The 22,680-nt window shown below is 37.2% G+C and overlaps 1 protein-coding gene across 3 annotated transcripts in view; it reads left to right on the top strand.

Annotated features, from left to right (window-relative positions):
* EDIL3 (EGF like repeats and discoidin domains 3) overlaps positions 1-22,680 on the top strand; it is a 428,938-nt gene that overhangs the window by 107,302 nt on the left and 298,956 nt on the right. For all 3 annotated transcript variants that reach the window (XM_081232430.1, XM_081232432.1, XM_081232431.1), the window contains exon 2: positions 19,372-19,500. In XM_081232430.1, coding sequence (XP_081088556.1) covers positions 19,372-19,500 — 129 coding nt within the window. The remainder of the gene's footprint in view (positions 1-19,371; positions 19,501-22,680) is intronic.

The raw sequence follows: 22,680 nt of genomic DNA, 5'->3' as shown, positions 1-22,680 counted from the left end.
GCACTTTGCTTTCCTCATTACAATCAAGTTGTTCCCTAGAAAGATGCAAATTGGTGTGCTAACAGCAATAACCCGATACCTGAGGAAAACTGGGAAGATGGCAAGAGCGCCCATAATTTCTGACTTCCACTGAGTTAATTGTCAGGAACTCCCCTGCATTAAGAAAACACATTGGCCATATAGCCATTAAATCTGAAAGCAGATTCCATGTTTGTTAAAAGAATTAAAGAGCTCATTTGTTGTCACGTTTATCAGGAAGCTGTCTACAGAGAGTGGCCTATCAAAATGATAGGCTAAGACTGTTTTGTCTGTGGATAAAAGGTATAAATTCTGAAATGTTAGAGATTATCTGGAATTAGAGCATTCTGCAACTATTCTATAAAGTGTTGCTTTCATGTGAAAATATTGCTGTAAAAGGTGAATATGAAATCATTCACTTTTTACGAAATTTAATCAAGATCTAAATCAGACTTTTAAAATATGACTTACATTCTGTAAATTAGATAGGTGTCTGTCACTTATTTTTAGTTGAAGGAGGACTAGCTTTAATTTCTGTGATTTCTTTTCTCCACCCACCAAATGGATGAACATATGTAGTCAGGGTCAGTGGCGCAGTTTATAAACATGTTATGTAATGAGATGATTGACTACTTTAAACATTCTAGCAGTGACTAGTTGGGGCTGCCCTTAAAACAGTGAAATATATTGCTTCAGCTTTTACATGCTGTAGTTTGAAACTGTCATTTTACAGCTGTCTTAAATTATGACTTTTTAAAAGAAGATTCTAAATAAAATACAAAACTAGACTTTGCAAATTTTTTCTGTAATTTTAACATGGCATATCCTTTCTACCTGAAAAAAAAAAGATTAAATGGATTATTTAGTGATTAATAAAATGTCCCATTGTTTCTTTGGGTCACTGTGCTTAACAGGTGATCAATGTAGCCAATTTGTTTTCCTACTCATTTTCCTTGGAGGTTATGTTTCTATTGTGGCCATGAGGCTTTACATTTAGAAAAGGAAGAATTCACAATCTAAGACCTAAATAAGAAGGCAATGTGAAATTTCCACCGTTGGACATGGCACTGGATTTCATCTTCTTGTGTCACCTGATTGTTTTTGTAAAGTCAGTGTGAGTTTGTGCTCTTGACAAAGATTGATGGACTAAGTGTTATCATCATGATGTACTGCATTATTTATATAAAGCAATCAAATTCTATCTTTTAGTTTGTCCTTTGCTGTCAACTGAAGAACTACGGTAGTCTGAAAGAACAATTAACTGGGTTTATAATTTTTGCATAATTATAAAAATATATAATCTTAGAGCATAAAATTCAATAAGCTATCTTATTTATGCACCTTTTTAAAAAAATCCAAAGCAGTCAGGTGTCACTCCTTTGTTTTGTTGACCTTCATCACACCTATCTGGTAAAACAACAAAGCTGGATCAGGGTATCTCCTTCCTGTACGAGCACTAGCTGCTGTCCTCTAACCAGACACATGGTTGGGTACACGTTGCAAATATCAGTTTTTGACTCCAAACCCAGCAGGGCCCTCAGTTCTTTCCCTCAGTCTTTTTTTCTATGTGATCCCATCACATTTTCAGCAGCCCTACTACACACAGAAAACGCCAGGTAGGAGCTCCCTCGGTTTGTCTAACAGCATCTACAAACATGCAGGCATCCAGGTGAAACTTCATATTCTGTCATCTCCCTCCTCACGCCAGAGGTAATTCCTTCCACATGTACTCTGAAGCCCACACTTCATAGTGTTTTCTCAGCCCCTACTCTTCTGAGTATTCCTTCTCTATGGCATCTTTAACTTCTCTTCTGGTAGATGCTTCCCATCAGCACCAAACACTGTCAGGTTTCTGCCATTTTAAATACACTTCCAACCCTGTCTCCCACCCCATTTTCATTTGGATAACATTTTATTTGAATAACACTGACTATATGCCAGACACTGATCTTTGGCACGGGGAGAATTTGGTGAATAAGTTGATTCCAAACTTAAGAGAGTTTACAAGGTAGAAACATGTGTCTGCTTCTAGACCATGTTTCCAAAAACACCTCTCAGAATTTTTGTTTAGACTCCCATGATTTAAAAGATCAAATTTATGCTAACTTCTCTATCTCTAACCTGAATCTTTCTCCACAGGTTCAAACTCATAATATCAACTTCTCACTAAATATCTCCACATGGATGTCTATAGACATTTCAGTCCAAGCATTTCCAAAAGAGAATTCTTCATTCCCCTTCACCACCATCCCCAAACTTGCTCCTTAGACCATATTTTCTATCAAAATGAAAGGCAGAGCTTTTTGTTAAATTTTGATGTATGAGTTTCCTCCTTTGTTCTTCTCTTTCTTTTCAACCATCACATTGGATCTATAAATTTTGTCTCTCAATATGTCTTTTGGAATTCACTTCTCTCCATTTAGTTTTTAGTACTCTGATGCAAGCCGGCAATCCCTTGTGCCAGAATAAACTTTGCCTCTTCCTCACTGGTCTGTCACCCTTAGACTTTGCCTCCTTGTAATCCATTCTCTGCATTGCATCCAGGGTGAATTATTTGAAGTCCAAATAGTGTCACCCTCCTGATTAGACCACTAAATGGCTGTGCTTTATGCTCAGGAATGCCCAGACTCCTTAGGAGTGTCTTAAAGACACCGCGTACCCTGGGCAATGCCTATTCTTCAGTCTTATCTCTTGCCATTTCTGTTTTCTCTCTTCTTTCTAGCTAAAGTGAGTTTCATGCTGTTTCTTAAGCACGCGTTCTGGCTCTTCTCCTTGTGTCTGCACATGCTTTCCCCTCTGCATGGTCTTTCTGGTCCCACCCCTTTGGCTGGTTTCTGCTAATCCTCTTGTATTAAATTGGAGATCACTTGCCTTGGGAAGGCTTCCTAACTCACAGTGCTGAGTTTGGTGTCCCCTCTTGTGCTCCTTTGGCATCAGGCATTTACTTTTTCATAGACCTAACATGTAGTGGTAACTACTTGTCAACTTATTTGTGCCTTTTGTTAGACGCTAAAGAACTGGTAATTGTCTGTCAGGGGCCCCATAATATGTGCAGCAATTATCACTTAATGTCATGTAAATGGACTTCAGTTTACATTAACTAGACAGGTATTCTTCATAGGTAGAAATAATGTAGTCAAAAAACACTTGGGAATTCCATTATATGGTTGAATTTTCTGGTGATTTATGAAATTCAGCTAAGTATTCTATGGAAATTCAATATTCGTTAGTAGTATTATCTGTTCTATTCTCCCTAACATGCTGTGTGCCTTTATTTTCAATTTGCTGATTCTAGTTTCCTGCAAATATTTTTTTCACAACTCATAGTGAACCAACAAAGAAAGCTAGTCTAATAAATTTCTTTCCTCCTTTGCCTTCCTCTCAATTGAAGGTAGGAAAATACAAACTTCCTTCCTTCCTTCCATTCATCTCTCCTTCCTCCTCCTTTTCTTCATTTCTTTCCTCACTTTCTCTTATTCATTTTCCTTCTTCTTTAATAATTGAAATCTTTGGATGAGCTTTAAAAAATGTGGAGGGCTGGGTTCCAACCCCAGTGATTCTGACTTAATTGGACTGGGCATCAGGAATTTTAAAAGCTCCCCTGTGATTCTAATATTCAGCAAAGTTTGAGAACCACCGAGTTAGATAATCTCTAATGTCCCTTTCAATTCTAAAAACTCTAGATTTTGTTATTTTAAGGGACTCTCCAGAGTGTTTTAAAATACAAAATATGCCAAAAGACTTTTTTTCAAAATGTAGAGCCCAAAATATCTTTGTCTTTTCAAGCAGTTAACCTTGATTAAAGCCGTGTGTTAAAGGATGTAAAATTTAAATAGTCAGCACTCAAAATTATTGCTTATTTTCTTCTAATTCTATTCAATACTGTATTTCCTTAGCATTAAAAAGTTATCTAAAAAGAAAAAATGTCTTTAAAAATAGTGGGATAAACCACAGGCTAACAGCTAAGAAACATTCTGCTTTAAATTAGCTTTAGTATGGCTCTGAGTGAATCTACAAAGTTTCTTTGTTCATTCATTAGATTTGTGTCTTCCATGACCGCACGTGGTCATTTGGGGGGCGCTGTGAACATTAAGGTGTAGAATTGGATGGTCTTTTATTACAAGTATGTCTCGTGATTTTCTGGTAAAATGACAGATCCTCTCAACGTGAATAAACTTATTCTTATTGGCTTTTTTATCTTATTTCCTTCTCTATTCTTCCAAATTGAAGGATGGTCTGAAATATCAACTAAAATTTAGTTTTAAAACACAAATGAAGTTAACAATCACATCATACCTTTTGAATTGTATTTTTTTGAAATTTATAACTGGACATATTATCAAGCTTTAGCTTGTGAAAGAAGGCTTTAAAATCAAAATCCATGCATCAGACTCATTAGAGCATACAACAAATAAAATTTCAATATTCAGCATAAAAGCTGCCTCAAGAGGCACCAAAGTAAATTGAGAGGCCTATTGTTGATTCAAAGTGACATTTATTTTGTTCTGTACAGTTTCACTGGCAGTAAGTCATAAGTGTGCTAACATTTTCTGTGAGTTTTACCAAGTTGAGTATGCAAATTCTCATTTTAACTAGAGTTATTGCTCACTTGTGTACTAGAATTGGCTCATTTTGCCAAGTACTCTGTTTACAGGTTGGTTCAAATTCTAACTTGTGCGATTGAAGACAAAGCTTTTATTTTCTTTCAGTTTTTAAATGAAATGATAGTATAGCTGCCAAGTTCAGTGGGAGAGCAATAAACTGAAGATAAGGTTGTAGTACACAGACCTGCATTGTCCTGGTTGTGGAACATGAATTTAAATGGTCTCTTGTATCTCATTGTGGCTTTGACTGTGGTTTTGATTTGCATTTCTCTGGTGATTAGTGATGTTGAGCATCTTTTCATGTGCCAGTTGGCCATCTGTATGTCTTTTTTTTTTTTTTTTTGGAAAAATGTCTACTCAGATCCCCTGCCCATTTTTTAATCAGGTTGTTTGTTTTTTCTTTTTTTTTTTTTTTGATATTAAGTTGCATGAGTTCTTTATGTATTCTGGATATCAACCCCTTATCAGATATATCATTTGTAAATATCTTCTCCCATTCAGCAGGTTGTCTTTTCATTTTGTTGATGGTTTCCTTGGCTGTGAAGAAGATTTTAGTTAGATGTTGTCCCATTTGTTTATTTTTGCTTTTGTTGCCCTTGCCTGAGCAGACATCTCACCCCCGCCCCCAAATATTGCTAAGAATGATGTCAAGGAGCTTACAGCCTATGTTTTCTTCTAGGAGTTTTATGGTTTCATGTCTTGCATTTAAATCTTTAATCCACTTTGACTTTATTTTTGTATATGGTGTAATAAAGTAGTCCAGTTTCATTCTTTTATATGTAGCTGTCCGCTTTTCCCAAAACCCTTTATTGAAGAGGCTGTCTTTCCCCCATTGAATATTCTTGCCTCCTTTGTCATAGATTAATTGACCATGTAAGCTTGGACCTAGCAGGTGTTATGCTAAGTGAAATAAGTCGGGTAGAGAAAGACATATACAATATGATTTCACTTAACTGTGGATCTAAAAAGCAAAACAAATGAACAAATGAAACAAAATAGAAACAGACTCATGGATACAGAGAAGCAACTGGTGGTTGCCAGAGGAGAACAGGGTGGCAGGATGGGTGAAATAGGTGAAGGGGATTAAGAGGTACAAACTTCCAGCTATAAAATAAATTAGTCACAGGGATATAACTGTACAGTATAGGGAATATAGTCAATAATATTGTAATAACTGTGGTGACATATCGTAACTAGACTTATTGTGGTGATCATTTTGTAATGTATAAAAATATTGAATCACTGTGTTTGTTGTTCACCTGAAACTAATACAATATTGGATGTCAATTATAGTTCCATTAAAAAAGATCAAAAAGTAAAACAAACAAAAATATAGTCTCTTTTACTTTACCACATATAAATATGTATTGTAATATTCTTCACATTTAATTTGCAGAGATGTTGAAGAAATTAAATAATATCTTGTGTTAGTATAGTTACATGCTTGAGAGATATGTTACTCCGTTTTTGTTTTTATTTTACATCTGTATACCAATTTTTTTTCAGAAATGAACAGAGGGCAGGGATGAAGGTACAGACATATTCTAGGTGGCTTCTAGCATTGCTAAAGGAACAGAGAAAATGGAGATGCATGCATTCATCCAAATAAATTATTAATATATTTACAATACTATGTAAATACAGGAGTACATTAGCAATACTGTGTAAATATATTAATATCTAAAAACGATATTAATATATAAATATATAAGTACATTAATATGTAAATACAATTATATATTTTCAGTAGATGTTTGATAACATAGGAAGAATAGGCTTAGCAGAAATGTCCTTGATAATCATGAGGACAGAGAATTAAATGTAGGGCTCTAAATTATAACTTGTTAACTGGGTTATAACTTGGTTCTTACTAAAACTGTGTTGCTGACAAAATAAGTTTAGTGACACTTAGTTACTGTGTTCCAGATACTCGGCCTCCTTCATATTTCTTGAATTCATGACTGTCTTGCCTATCACTCGGGCTACACACTTGCCGTTCCTTCTGCCTACAAGACTCTTCCTTAGGTTTTAACATGCCTAGCTAATGTTCATCCTTCAGCTCAAGTGGCACCTCTTCAGAGAAGACTTTCTTGACTAGCTACCTTAAGTAACCAGTTCTATTAACAGCCTTTTTCATCCAGTTTGTTCTCCTCTCTACTCGCTGACCCACCCTACCCCTAACATGGCTTTTATTACAGTGGTTAATACCTTGCTTATTTATTTGTTGTTTTTCATTATGCATCTGCTCCACTAGACTGTAAATTCCAGGAATGCAGGAGCCATATGTCTTCATCTAAGCTGTATTCCCAATGTCTAATGTGGTTGCTGGAATATCAATAATGATACCTGGATCAGTGAGCCTCTGATCTATGAACTGGAGATAGGCAGTAATATATAAAGAAAACTGAATGCATACACCATCCAAGAGTTTATATATCAATGAGAGAAATTAGCTGTTCTATCCACCTGATTCCCAGTGTAGTGCCAACATAGAATTTCCTCCTTTACTTGGCATTACAAGTTGCACGATTGTATACTGAGCTCACAGAATAAACACAACCACATTCATAATGGTACAACTTTTAGTGTTTTGGGTTTTTTTATTTGCGTTGTCTTGGGCAGCGCTATATGATATTTTATAGATTCATACACACTTTGCAATCCAGTCTAAAAGCTCAGGCAAATTGATAATAAAGTGAAATAAGACAGTCCCTGAATCACCTTGAACAGGAGGTAACTGGCAACAGGTGGTGGGTCAATGAGAAGAATGAAGCGGACACTGAACACAGACAGAATGGTCCCAGTCCAAGCAGAACCCTGGAGAGCGGGGGAAGGGGGTGGGGAAGAGGAGGCAAATGGGAAGTTAAATTTAGCCTGCAATGATTTCTTGCCCCTGGGAAAAACAGTTGCTTCGTTCTGTTGCCAAAAGGCAAATCGGCATCAGCTTAATTTGCCTGAGTCTGCCGTAAACTGCAGATGGAATCATAAAACATAGTTAGATTCAAATTAAACACATCTGTCCTAATCTAAAGCAGGTGAGGCCAGCCAGCCAAGATGCATCAAGGTATAACACTGCACACAGATTACAATATGCGGAAGTATATGTTAGGAGCCTGCTGACAGTGAAATAAAGAACCATGAAAGCGTGTATTGTCCTATTTTCCTTTCCTGAGCCTGCCTTCTTGTACTGGTTGCCATCTTAGTTTTAAGACTCAAGCAATACATCCACTGGGAAACAAACAAAGAGACAACAAAACTTGAAATCCAGAAGTCTATTGCATTTTAATCAGGATTCTTGCCTAAACTGATGCTTTCTCAGATTAATTGAAATGACAGGGAATCAGAAGTCCCTACAGTGCATTTTAATTAGACTTGAAATTTTAGCCAGAGAGGGTTTGTTTCTACTTAAGGTATCAGCCTACATCTGTACCACCCACTGAGGTAGTGGGTGTAGAGAGAAAAAAAAGCAGGCTAAGATCTGATGGTTTTGACAAAAGTAACTATGTAACTTATCCAAACCAGGACAGTTTTGAGAGTGAAAGGGGACTATGGTACCAGTGGAGGTGCATGGCTCCAATGTCCTTTCAAGAAAGAACAAGCTGTTTGGCTGCAAAGAATATAATTAGCTTCCAGTGACCTTCTTCTCTAGCACTTTTATGATCCCACTTGAGCCTTATGATTGAGCCTTGAGCCTCCTCCAGCCAATGATTGAACACAGGAAGGGCACTAGTGCCTGGTCATTTCTGCCCTTGGGGGATTCCTCTAAAGTGTAATCTTTGCTCTGGAGCTCCCTGGTAGATTGGCTAAGACTTTGTCAAGTCTGCACTATGGACTGAGGCTCCCCTGCTCAATCCTCGTTCAATAACCGCCCTCCACCCTTTCTTTACACAGATGTCAGATCTGCATCACAAGATGAAGGGCTTTTCCTGCCCTTTTCTGCTTCCTCTCCATTTTATCTTTCTTAGGCATTACTTCTCAGTAAACTTGAGGTACTCTTTGTCTTTGTGGAGAACCCAACTGACAAAGGGGTGCTATTGATAATTAGGTGTGGGGAAACAGATATATAGCACAGCCTCTAATAACCCTAATTATATTTGATGGGCTCTGTTGTGCCCATCAAAACTTTGTTTTTTGCTGACATTGTCCATCTATCACAGGTACATGTGGGAGCCTTTAATCTCAGGCAGACCTTGACATAATAGACCCTAAGTGAATAAACTGGATATTCATATGGTAGTGGAAAGACCTATCACTATTTTCCTCCTTTTTCTCTCTTGAAGAATCTTCCTTCTTTTTTCTCACTTATTTGTTGGTGTGCCCAAGGACCTCTCCTCCCCTCTCCTTTCCTCTCTGCTTCACTCCCCTCCTCTGCCCTCCTTTTAATGACTGTCACTGGAATACTGTATTCACGTCCGTACTTAACGATCCCTGTTTTAGCAAAAGCTCTCCGATTGCTTATCTGCTTATTCAATAGCTTTATGAGACATTTTCATTTTGAATATTCCACAGGCTTCTCAAACACAATAATTCCTTTGACACTAAGCCCATTATATTTGCTTATGAAAGATGGCCTCATAGTCATACAAACAGGAGCTCTAGAAATCAACCCAGATTTTTTGCTCTCCCTCAACCCCACATCAATTTGGTCACAGTGTCATCTTGATTCTACCTGGTACATTTTGGTCATACCTATTACTTCTTTTCTATGTTTCAAAAAGACACTGAGTAAATCTCAATACTGGGGATAAAATATGAGTTTTCACAAGTATTAATTTCTTAGAAATAAGTAGTAAGCAGAAAGAAAGAAAAAAAAGTACAAGGACAAGAGAGAAAACAGGTCAGCTGAACAGCAGCTGGCATCTACGAGATATAATGAGAGGTGAACAGATTGTCCTGTCTCATTTTGACCACAGAAGCATCATATGACCGCCACACATACATGGTAGAAAACCTATTAAGTATTAATACCAGAAAGGGCAGCACAATTACCAAGAAAGTTTTCTTAGGACACCAAGACTCCCCATGATGATGGCATAACCAAAGGGACCAGACATTGTGGCCTCATGTGACCTTGGATAAGCTCACATCAGTTAATAAACTTTGCAGGAACCTGGCAGTGGGAGTGAGAGGGATCAGAATGAGAGATCTTGATTTTGGATAAATATATATAGTCTGTATTCTCCAGAACCTCTAAGATACTGTTCATCCCTTGCCTTTCTCCTATAGAGATTGCTTCTGTCAGTGTGAATAAATCAGTATAAACATCTACAGTGTTACTTGATCTGTTGCAATTGCTGCAACAACAGACCCTGGTCTGGGGAATGTAGAACTCCTCTTTTTATAGTATGCACAATACCAGAAATATGACTGACATCTTATCAAATAAAGTTTGAGTGTTAGTACTCATCTTCATACAATGTACAGAGTTAAAAGATGGCAGTGTTGTTAGTCTGATTGTACAAAGCTGCGCTGCTTTGCTCACACCAAAGGCAGAGAGGCAGGATCACACTTTTGAACTGGTAATTGGCTCTTTCTAGAAAATCTCAACAATAATGCCTTGTTTCTAATGGGGGGTAGTGACCTGGGAGGACTTTCATTTCCTATTTTATTACCTAGTATTTATTAACTGGATTGGGTTTAAATGGTGCCTGCATTGCTTCCCCTGTCCACAGCTATCTCTAAAGAGGGTTAAGAAAATCCTCATTATTTTTTGCTGGGACTACTTCAAAAGATTAATGCTTAGTCCTTCTGCCATCAGCCTAGACTACTCCATTTGATTCAACACAATGCTGCCTGAGTCATCATTCCAGAACACAAATGTGATAATATACTTTCCCATATGTAAAGTCCTTTTATGATTTTCCAGTGCTTGCAGATAAACTTCAGAATTTTTTGTACAGCATACAGGGCCTTTACCCTTCTGAGCTCATTTCTGTCTACTCATCATAGATGTCTATGCTTTAATTATAGTGGCCTACTTGAAGTTCCTGGAATAAACCATGATCTTTTTCCTTTGTATATGTTATTTTCTTTGCCTAGAATGTTGAGCATATACCCCCTTCCTCTTCTGCATCATCTAACAGCACTGCATCTGTTTAGAAGTCTCCTGTGGTCCTAAGATTTGGATCATGTATACTAATCACAGCTCTTATTGCTATGTGCTGTAATCATTCCCATTTTTTTAATCTCCCACAGTGGGCTCTGTACTTATTGATTGTAAGGACTGTCTTAATTCTGTATGGCTAGCACTTACCTCAGTGCCTATCATAAAATGGATGCTCAAGGAATAGATGGATGGATGGGCAAATGGATGGACAAATGGAGGGATGGTTGAATGGCTCACTAGCTAAATATATAAAGAGACAGACAGATAGTCTATTGAAATATCTTTACCAGTCATCAACCTCCACTTTCAAAGGCACTCTATAGAATTCTGCCAGGATAGTCTTCTTAAAATAGATCTGACCATGTCAAACTTTAAAATATATGTTAAAAACATTCATTGGCTCCTCATCTTACAAATTATGATGCCACTTTTTAATCTTCCCTGATCTGACATAAATATACTTTCTCAGCCATTGACAATCAAATACTCCAGGGTCCAGCCATGCTAAATTCTATAGTATTCAAAAAATATATATTCATTCATTCATTTATTTACTTATTTCATGACTCAATTTTCTAATATATGCTCCAGTTCTAATGTAGTATTTTTCTCTATCATGTTAATATAGCTAATGACTAGTTTTATAAACTTAACAAATATCTTAACCTCCATTTTCATTTTTCTAAAATTTTAAAGCAATTAGTCTGGAAAAGAGGTGAAATAATTCATGGGAAATCTCCTGTGAGGAAATAAAGTTCCTAAGAAATACCAAGCAGTAAGGAAGTTGAGACCTCACTGCTTTCTTAAATTTTGAAAAGCCTCATTCTTTTTTAATCCAGGAGGTGGCACCTTCACCTATAAAGCTCCCTTAGATACTATATGGGCTTTTCTAAATCTGATTCACATCCTCTTTGTGCAATAAAGCAACACCTGTGAGGGGACCTTCAAGATGGTGGAGGAGTAAGACCTGGAGATGAACTTCTCCCCACAAATACAACAAAAATACATCTACACATGGGAACAACTCCTACAGAACACATACTGAACACTGGTAGAAGACCTCAGACTTCCCAAAAGGCAAGAAAATCCCCACGTACCTGGGTAGGGCAAAAGAAAAAAGAAAAAACAGAGACAAAAAATAGGGACCGGACCTGCACCACTGGGAGGGAGCTGTGAAGGAGGAAAGTTTTCCACACACTAGGAAGCCCCTTTGCAGGCGGAGACTGCAGGGTGGTGGAGGGGAGAAGCTTCGGAGCCACGGAGGAGGGCACAGCAACAGGGGTGCGGAGGGCAAAGCGGAGAGATTTCCGCACAGAGGATCGGTGCCGACCAGCGTTCACCAACCCAAGAGGCTTGTCTGCTCACCCGCTGGGGCAGATGGGGGCTGGGAGGGAGTCAGAGAAAGTCTGGACCTGCTGAAGAGGCAAGAGACCATTGTTTCGGGGTATGCGAGGACAGAGGATTCCTTCCCTGTGTGCCCACAGAAGGCAGAGCACCACCTAAACAAGCTCCAGAGATGAGCTCAAACCAAGGTTATCAGCTTGGACCCCAGAGATGGGCATGAAATGCTAATGCTGCTGCTGCTGCTGCCACCAAAAATACTGTGTGCAAGCACAAGTCACTATCCACACACCCTGACCCCTCCAGGAGTCTGTGCAGCATGCCACTGCGAGGGTCCCAAGATCCAGTGACCAGTTCCCCAGGAGAACACATAGCACGCCTCAGGCTGTTGCAATGTCACGCTGGCCTCTGCTGCCACAGGTTCACCCCCCATTCCAATTATGACTACCATACCTCTCCCTCTCCCTGGCCTGAGTGAGCAAGAGAGCCCTAATCAGCCACTGCTTTAACACCCTCCTGTCTGGGCAGGGAAAATGCCTGAGGGCGACCTACATGCAGAGGTGGGCCAAAACCAAAGCTGAAACCCAGGAGTTCTGCGAACAAAGAAGAGAAAGGGAAATTTCTCCGTGCAGCCTCAGGAGCAGTGGATTAAATCCCCACAATCAACTTGATGTACCTTGCATCTGTGGAATACCTGAGTAGACAACGAATGTCCCCAAAATTGAGGCTATGGACTTTGGGAGCAACTGTAGACTTGGGGTTTGCTTTCTGTGACTGATTTGTTTCTGATTTTTATGTTGATCTTAGTTTAGCTTTTAGTGCTTGTTTTCATTGGTGGATTTGTTTATTGGTTTTGTTGCTCTTCTTTTTTCTTTTTTTAAATTTGTTATTATTTTTTTTAATTTTATTATATTTTTAAATTTTTTTCAATTAAATTAATTTTTATTTTATTTTATTTTATTTTATTTTTCTTCCTTTTCTTTCTTCCTTTTCTTCTGAGCCATGTAACTGACTGAGTCTTGGTGCTTCAGCCAGGTATCAGGCCTGAGCCTCTGAGGTGGGAGAGACGAGTTCAGGACATTGGACCACTCAAGATCTCCCAGCCCTATGTAATATGTCAGCAAGAGCTCTCCCAGAGATCTCTGTCTCAGCACTAAGACCCAGCTCCACCCAATGGCCAGCAAGTTCCAGTGCTGGATGCCATATGGCAAACAACTAGCAAGACAGGAACACAGCCCTACCCATTAGCAGAGAGGCTGCCTAAAATCATAAGTTCACAGACACCCCAGACAAATCACCGGACGTGGCCCTGCCCACAAGAAAGACAGGGTCCATCCCCACCCACCAGAAAACAGGCACCAGTCCCCTCTACCAGAAGGCCTGCATAGGCCACTGAACCGACCTCACCCACTGGGGGCAGAAAACAAAAAAACAGAAACTACGAACCTGCACCCTGTGAAAAGGAGACCTCAAACACAATAAGTTAAACAAAATGAGAAGACACAGAAACACACAGCAGATGAAGGAGCCAGGTAAAAACCCACCAGACCAAACAAATGAAGAGGAAATAGGCAGGCTACCTGAAAATGAATTCAGAGTAGTGATAGTAAACATGATCCAAAACCTTGGAAATAGAATGGAGAAAATACAAGAAAAGTTTACCAAGGACCTAGAAGAACTAAAGAGCAAACAAACAATGATGAACAACACAATAAATGAAATTAAAAATTCTCTAGAAGGAATCAATACCAGAATAACTGAGGCAGAAGAACAGAGATAAGTGACCTGGAAGATAAAATAGTGGAAATAACTGCCACAGAGCAGAATAAAGAAAAAAGAATAAAAAGAATTGAGGGCAGTCTCAGAGACCTCTGGGACAACATTAAATGCAGCAACATTTGAATTATAGGCGTTCCAGAAGAAGAAGAGAAAAAGAAAGGGACTGAGAAAATATTTGAAGAGATTATAGTTGAAAACTTCCCTAACATGGGAGAGGAAATAGTCAATCAAGTCCAGGAAGTGCAGAGAGTCCCATACAGGATAAATCCAAGAAGAAACATGCCAAGACACTTATTAATCAAACTATCAAATACTAAGTACAAAGAAAAAATATTAAAAGCAGCAAGGGAAAAGCAACAAATAATAAACAAAGGAATCCCCATAAGGTTAACAGTTGATCTTTCAGCAGAAACTATGCAAGCCAGAAGGGAGTGGCAGGACATATTTAAAGTGATGAAAGGGAAAAACCTACACACAAGATTACTCTATCCAGCAAGGATCTCATTCATATTCGACGGAGAAATTAAAACCTTTACAGACAAGCAAAAGTTAGAGAATTCAGCACCACAAAACCAGCTTTACAACAAATGCTAAAGGAACTTCTCTAGGCAGGAAACACAGGAGAAGGAAGAGACCTACAATAACAAACCCAAAACAATTAAGAAAATGGTAATAGGAACATACATATCAATAGCTACCTTAAATGTAAATGGATTAAATGCTCCAACCAAAGGACATAGAGTCGTTGAATGGATACAAAAATAAGACCCGTATACATGTTGTCTACAAGTGACCTACTTCAGACCTAGTGACACATACATAATGAAAGTGAGGGGATGGAAAAAGATATTCCATGAAAATGGAAATCAGAAGAAAGCTGGAGAAGCAATTCTCATAACAGACAAAATAGACTTTAAAATAAAGACTATTACAAGGGACAAAGAAGGAGACTACATAATGATCTAGGGATTAATCCAGGAAGAAGATACAACAATTGTAAATATACAAGCACCCAACATAGGAGCACCTCAATACATAAAGCAAATGCTAATAGCCATAAAAGGGGAAATCGACAGTAACACAATCATAGTAGGGGACTTTAACACCCCACTTTCACCAATGGACAGATCATTCAAAATGAAAATAAATAAGGAAACAGAAGCTTTAAATGACACATTAGACAAGATGGACTTAATTGATATTTATAGGACATTCCATCCAAAAACAACAGAATACACTTTCTTCTCAAGTGCTCGTGAAACGTTCTCCAGGGTAGATCATATCTTGGGTCACAAATCAAGCCTTGGAAAATTTAAGAAAATTAAAATCGTATGAAGCATCTTTTCCAACCACAGCGCTATGAGACTACATATCAATTACAGGACAAAAACTATAAAAAATACAAACACATGGAGGCTAAACAATACTCTACTAAATAACCAAGAGATCACTGAAGAAATAAAAAAATACCTAGAAACAAATGGCAATGAAAACATGATGACCCAAAACCTAGGGGATGCAGCAAAAGCTGTTCTAAGAGGAAGTTTATAGCAATACAATGCTACCTCAAGAAACAAGAAAATCTCAAATAAACAACCTAACCTTACACCTAGAGGAACTAGAGAAAGAAGAACAAAACCCAAAGTTAGCAGAAGGAAAGAAATCATAAAGATCAGATCAGAAATAAATGAAAAAGAAATGAAGGAAACAGTAGCAAAGATCAATAAAACTAAAAGGTGGTTTTTGAGAAGATAAACAAAATTGATAAACCATTAGCCAGACTCATCAAGAAAAAAAGGAGAAGACTCCAATCAATGGAATTAGAAATGAAAAAGGAGAAGTAACAACTGACACTGCAGAAATACAAAGGATCATGAGAGATTACTACAGGCAACTATATGCCAATAAAATGGACAACCTGGAAGAAATGGACAAATTCTTAGGAAAGCACAACGTTCTGAGAGTGAACCAGAAAGAGATTGAAAATATGAACAGACCAATCACAAGCACTGAAATTGAAACTGTGATTAAAAATCTTCCAACAAAAGCTCAGGATCAGATGGCTGCACAGGCAAATTCTATCAAACATTTAGAGAAGAGCTAACACTTATCCTTCTCAAACTCTTCCAAAATACAGCAGAGGGAGGAACACTCCCAAACTCATTCTACAAGGACACCATCACCCTGATACCAAAACCAGACCATAGTGTCACAAAGAAAGAAAACTACAGGCCAATATCACTGATGAACATAGATGCAAAAATCCTCCACAAAATACTAGCAAACGGAATCCAACTGTACATTAACTGGATCATAAACCATGGTCAAGTGGGGTTTATCCCAGGAATGCAAGGATTCTTCAGTATTTGCAAATCAATAAATGTGATACACCGTATTAACAAACTGAAGGATAAAAAACCATACGATAATCTCAATAGGTGCAGAAAAACCTTTCAACAAAATTCGCAGCATAAGCACCACTTATGACAACAACTCTCCAGTAAGTAGGAATAGAGAAAACCAACCTCAACATAATAAAGGCCATATATGACAAACCCACAGCCAACATTTTTCTAAATGGTGAAAGACTAAAACTGCTTCCTCTAAGATCAGGAACAAGACAAGGTTGCCCACTCTCACCACTGTTATTCAAAAGTTTTGGAAGTTTTAGCCACAGCAATCAGAGAAGAAAAAGAAATAAAAGGAATCCAAATTGGAAAAGAAGAAGTAAAACTGTCACTGTTTGCACATGTCATAATAGTATACATAGAAAATCCTAAAGATGCTACCAGAAAACTACTAGAGCTAATCAATGAATTTGGTAAAGGACCAGGGTACAAAATTAATGCACAGAAGTCTCTTGCATTCCTATACACTAATAATGAAAAATCTGAAAGGGAAATTAAGGAAACAATCCCATTTACCATTGCAACAAAAAAGAATAAAATACCTAGGAATAAACCTACCTAAGGAGACAAAACACCTGTATGCAGAAAACTATAAGACAGTGATGAAAGAAATTAAAGACAGTACAAACAGATGGAGAGATATACCATGTTCTTGGATTGGAAGAATCAACATTGTGAAAATGACTATACTACTGAAAGCAATCTACAGATTCAGAAATTTTGATATTTCTATCAAATTACCACTGGCATTTTTCACAGCACTAGAACAGAAAATTTCACAATTTGTATGGAAACACAAAAGATCCCGAATAGCCAAAGCAATCTTGAGAAAGAAAAATGGAGCTGGAGGAATCAGGCTCCCTGACTTCAGATTATACTACAAAGCTACAGTAATCAAGACAGTATGGTACTGGCACAAAAACAGAAATATAGATCAGTGGAACAGGAGAGAAAGCACAGAGATAAACCCACGCATATATGGCCACCTTATCTTTGATAAAGGAGGCAAGAATATAGAATGGAGAAAAGACAGCCTTTTCAATAAGTGGTGCTGGAAAAACTGACAGCTACATGTAAAAGGATGAAATCAGGGTTTCCCTGGTGGTGCAGTGGTTGAGAGTCCGCCTGCCGATGCTGGGGAAATGGGTTCGTGCCCTGGTCTGGGAAGATCCCACATGCTGCGGAATGGCTGGGCCCGTGAACCATGGCTGCTGAGCCTGCACGTCCAGAGCCTGTGCTCTGCAACGGGAGAGGCCACAACAGTGAGAGGCCTGTGTACCTCAAAAACAAACAAACAAACAAACAAAACAGATGAATGGATAAAGAAGATGTGGCACGTATATACAATGGAATATTACTCAGCCATAAAAAGAAATGAAATTGAGTTATTTGTAGTGAGGTGGTTGGACCTAGAGTCTGTCATACAGGGTGAAGTAAGTCAGAAAGAGAAAATTACTGTATGCTAACACATATATATGGAATCAAAAAAGAAAAATAAAGGTTTTGGTGAACCTAGAGACAGGACATTTATAAAGACACAGACATAGAGAATGGACTTGAGGACATGGGAAGGGGAAGGGTAAGCTGGGACGAAATGAGAGAGTGGCATTGACATATATACACTACCAAATGTAAAATAGATAGCTAGTGGGAAGCACCTGCATAGCACAGGGAGACCAGCTTGGTGCTTTGTGACCACTTAGAGGGTTGGTGAGTGAGGGTGGTAGGGAGGTGCAAGAGGGAGGCGAAATGGGGATATATGTATACATATAGCTGATTCACTTTGTTACCCAGCAGAAACTAACACAACATTGTAAAGCAATTATACTCCAGTAAAGTTGTTTAAAAAATAAATAAATAAAAGCACACCCGTGACTCTCTGAACCCTGTTTTTCACTTCAGACTTAATCTACTTTGTGCTACTTTGTGTATTTTAAGGCTGCTCAGGGATAACACCCTTAAGATTTCTAGAATTCTTTTTTTATTTAGCTGAGAGATTCTTTCAGGCTACACCTGAATTATGTGAAATGTTTTCACAAAGGTCTTGTAGCTACATCCTTCATTTTATATTTATGTTGAGGCCATCTTTCTGACAAAGCTCTGGATTTGATCTTTCACTCGTTTGAGAGGCTGAAGTTGAGAAATTATTTTCTATCACAAGTCCTGCTGCCTCTCTATTCCTTTTCTTTACTTTCAAAATCATCAGTTCTTTATTTAGCATGTCTCTTTCTTGTAGTGCCTTATCAGATACAGCTATTAAGAGTCAAGTGACACTAACATTCTGACTACAAATCTCATTATTCATATACAAAAGTTTATTAGGTACATTCTGTATCACCCAAGTATCCTCAGGTAATAGTTTTACCAACTGCTTCTCTCTATATAGCAGGGAGAGCCCTTTTTCTAGCCTCCTGTAGCCATTCTTTCAGTGCCTTTCCAGATTCCATCTGCCGCCAGTATCAAAACCAAGGCCATATATTTTAGGGTTTTGTTACTGCACAACTTATTTCTCTTTCCTCCCAGGCTTCTCTCAACTCTCTCAAGCAAGAGAGAGATTTTATTCATAGGGCGGTTGCAGGGTTCTAAGAGAGGAAGCAGAAATATTCAAGTGTTTTTTCAAACCTCAGCTGACTTCATGTCTCCTAACATCCTATTGGTCAAAGCAAGTCACATGGAAAAGCCCAGACTCTAGGGATCAAGAAATAAACCCCACCCCTTTATTGAGAGAAATTGCAAAGTTACAGAGCAAAGCGTGTGGATATAGATAGGTTATTTATTGGAATAATTAATAAACCAGTCAACCACAGATATTTCAGTTAATCTTCTTTAACAAATTAGACAATATTTCATTTACATGTAATGAAGGGACCCAACCTGAGTTAATCGCTTTTAGTATGCAATTCAATATGCAGTGTTTGAATCATAAAATTTAATTTTTACCATGTTACATACCATCTCTCTTAGAAGCACATGGTTTCAAATGGGTCTTGCCTACCTTACCTATAAATCTAAATAGTATGGTGACTTTACCAAAGGAAGATGAGTGGGGTATGTGAAATAGTACAGTTCACTGCCTAAGGCAAGAAAAGTCAATATCTGTTTCTTTGTTCCTCAGGTGATATTTGTGATCACAAACCATGTGAAAATGGAGGTACCTGTGTGTCAGGATTGGCTGATGATTCCTTTTCCTGCAAGTGCCCAGATGGCTTCACAGATCCCAATTGTTCTAGTGTTGTGGAGGTTGGTAAGTGTAAGATTTAAGCATTTCAATAGTTATCCTCTTTGTTTTCATGAGTGACTGACAAATTTGGCTGTCAGTGCATTATGGGTACTCTGTATAAGATTCTTACGTGTTGCTAATTAGTTTACTTCTCTGTAGGCCTCTTAATTTTAACATTTTTATTTTATATTTAAAGTATATTTTTATTCATAATGCTCTCCAAAAATTTAAAAATATATTTTAGTGATTAACATTGTACTTTAAAGGCACTACATGTACTACTTGAATATAATAAATTTATTTTTCTAATATTAATATACATTTAAATTTTATTTTCACTGGAAAGCAATTCCCAAGTCAATTTATTCAAGTTAGATAGTCACTCTGAATAAAATAGAACTTATTTTAGTGACTGAAAATATTCATCAGTATTTTGTAGCTGTTCTAATCATTACTTTTCTAAAACTATAAATACATGATGAAAGAAAAAATATTCCAGCTGCATTGTTCTTCAAAGTCTCAAAAACACGCTTGGCAAATATTAGTCAGTGATCACATTTCAAAATGTTTTTCATCTGTGAAGTACTTCATTGGCGTGTATAGCTGTAGATTCAGGGTAGCTTCCATAATTTCCAAATAGTTCTCCATTAAGAAGATATCGGTACTTTAAATAATTTAGCACTACATAAATTTGTATAGAGATTTTTTTCTCTGATTAAAAGTAATACCATGGTTAAGCTGGAAGAAAATTTTTTTCATGTCAGTACAAAGAAGAAAAAAGGAACTATATCTGTTCAATATAGGAAAACCAAACATGTATTGGATTAAAGTTCAGTCAGCCAGCATAAACCTTGGAAAAGTCAGAGATGTCCATAGCTTTTCAAAAATAGATTTGAAGAAGGAAAGTAGTTCTGTCTACAGGAAGGGATCAGTGTGAGTTACTCACCATTGTATCTAATGCACCTAACTAGTTCCTTTATGTGTAGTAGGAAGGAGCCCAATACCCAATAACTTGGTTGAATGAATGAAAGAATAATTAAATAAAACCACTAACCAGCCATTTTTGACCACTATTAATTGCATTTTAGTGTGCTTTATTTTTTAAATGTGTTTTACTTGTATTTTTATGTTACATTGGTATGAATGTATTACATTCGAAAAAGTTAATTATATTATTGCTGAAAAGTACTATGTTCATTTGATTCATTTCAAAGACAATTCTCTTTTAAGGCTTTTATTAACTTGCTGCTATTTTAGGGGATTTGATTCAGTACCATAGAAATAAAACTGTTGTAACCACTTTGACCAAGTCTCCAAATATGTACAGTGAGTTTCAGAGTTTAATATGAGAATTCTATCCTCACAAAAGTCTTTATCTCTGAAGAAAATTAGAATGATAAATATTCCCAACAGGAATATATGAATAGAATAAAAATTTAGAGTTATATTTTAAGCTATATTTTAAGTTATATTTTAAGTTATATATTTAAGCCTACTGACCCCAAATCAGCAGTGCCTTAGATTTGTAGTATATGATGTTTTTGTTGCTACTTTGTAAGAGTCAAATCTGGAACTGAAGGGCAAATGTGTTTAAATAATTAAGAAACCAATATCTTTATAGAATTTTGAAGTAAATACTTGAATACTTCAGGCCATATTTTTAAACATTAATTCAACATTTGTTATTTTATCAGAAGGATGATACTATAGGCTGCAACACTTTAAAAACTAAACATACTGCCATATTCCTCTTAGTTCAATGAGACTTTGAGAAATCAAATGCTTATAGAATTAAGTTTTACTTAGATTCATTATTCTCTGTTATTAAAACGCCTCACATTTCTTCTACCTCTTTGTTAACTCTTGCATATAATCAGAGAATACTAAGTATTTATTGAATAAAAATACTTAATAGCAATGCCTTTAATATCTAGCCTACCTTATTTTTTTCGTGTCTTTAAAACTAATTATTGGTACAAAATATATGAACATTAGATCATTAAAGACAATCCTGCCTTTTTAATTTAAAAAAATCTACCACTTTTCTGGAACAGTTCTGGGACAGTGCTGTTGTTGTTTCCCTGCTGTTGGGTAGCACCAGTGCAGAAGAGCAGAGTGTAATACTAGAATTTTATACCAGAAAAACCTCAAAAGCTGTAGGTATTTTGATGTGATATCATAAAAGACAAAAGAGTTGAACTGTCACCATTGCTGTATTTTTACTTTAACATTAATCCTTGCAAAGATGGAGATATGCTTCTAGCCTTTTGAACCATATATATTTTGTGATTATATGAAGTTCTAAATCACCTTATTAAAACTTGCATTTTGATCTAACTTTAAAAATTATTATTACTCTATTTATTCTACAATCAAAAATATACTCTATTGTAGTGCATTTGGAGAGGGGAATATCAAACATATGCTACTCTCAGAGATAAAAGTCGATTCTTGATTTTACCTCAAACTTCATTACTTTGCAGTAGCCTTATTATAAGTTCTTGCTGCTACTTATTTCAAAGAGAGCCTCATTCATTTTTGGACTTTTACTCTTCCCTCTCAAAGCATCTAGTGTCAGGTAAGCACAAAATACTTTACTCCCTTTGTGACCAATCCTCACATCACTTACATTCCTATGCTACCTGTGGAAGTTTGGAGAGATTAACTTGCTCAGATTTGTGAACATTCTCTAGGCAGCATTGCTCTTCTTTGTACTTAATTCTTGATCTGGCTGTGTACTCCAATATCCATACTTTATCTCTCTCTATCACTCCCTGTCTCTTTGTCTGCCCACCCAGCACACACACACATCACCCTTATACAGACAAACCTACAGACTGTGATGTTCTCAGCCTCTTAGAGTTATGAAAACTCAACTTCTGATATCCACAAAAGACAATAGGAAAGCATCTCTATGAACAAAGGAAAGGAAAAAGAGCCTAGTTAGCATCCTCTGATTTGAAGACATCAGCCAGATTTACCAGTGTTTGCATAGACCTGCGGTGGACAATGCAACCTTCTCCAGGGGTCTTGTAGATAAGCACCGTGTGGTTAAGACCCTAATTACTCCCCAGTTACTCGCTCACATTCTTGAATGGCACTGTGTAGTTTGGAGCCAAATGTTGACACATTTATTCCATAGAAAAATTTCTATTACTAGTGAACATTCTAGCACTCATATATGGAAACCTTGGGAATTATTAA

The sequence above is a fragment of the Mesoplodon bidens genome (genome assembly GCF_964165515.1).
Source record: "Mesoplodon bidens genome assembly, chromosome: 4".
Classification (NCBI taxonomy): domain Eukaryota; kingdom Metazoa; phylum Chordata; class Mammalia; order Artiodactyla; family Ziphiidae; genus Mesoplodon; species Mesoplodon bidens.
The sequence above is the reverse complement of the archived record's forward strand: the minus strand, read 5'-3'. Positions and strand labels throughout refer to the sequence as shown.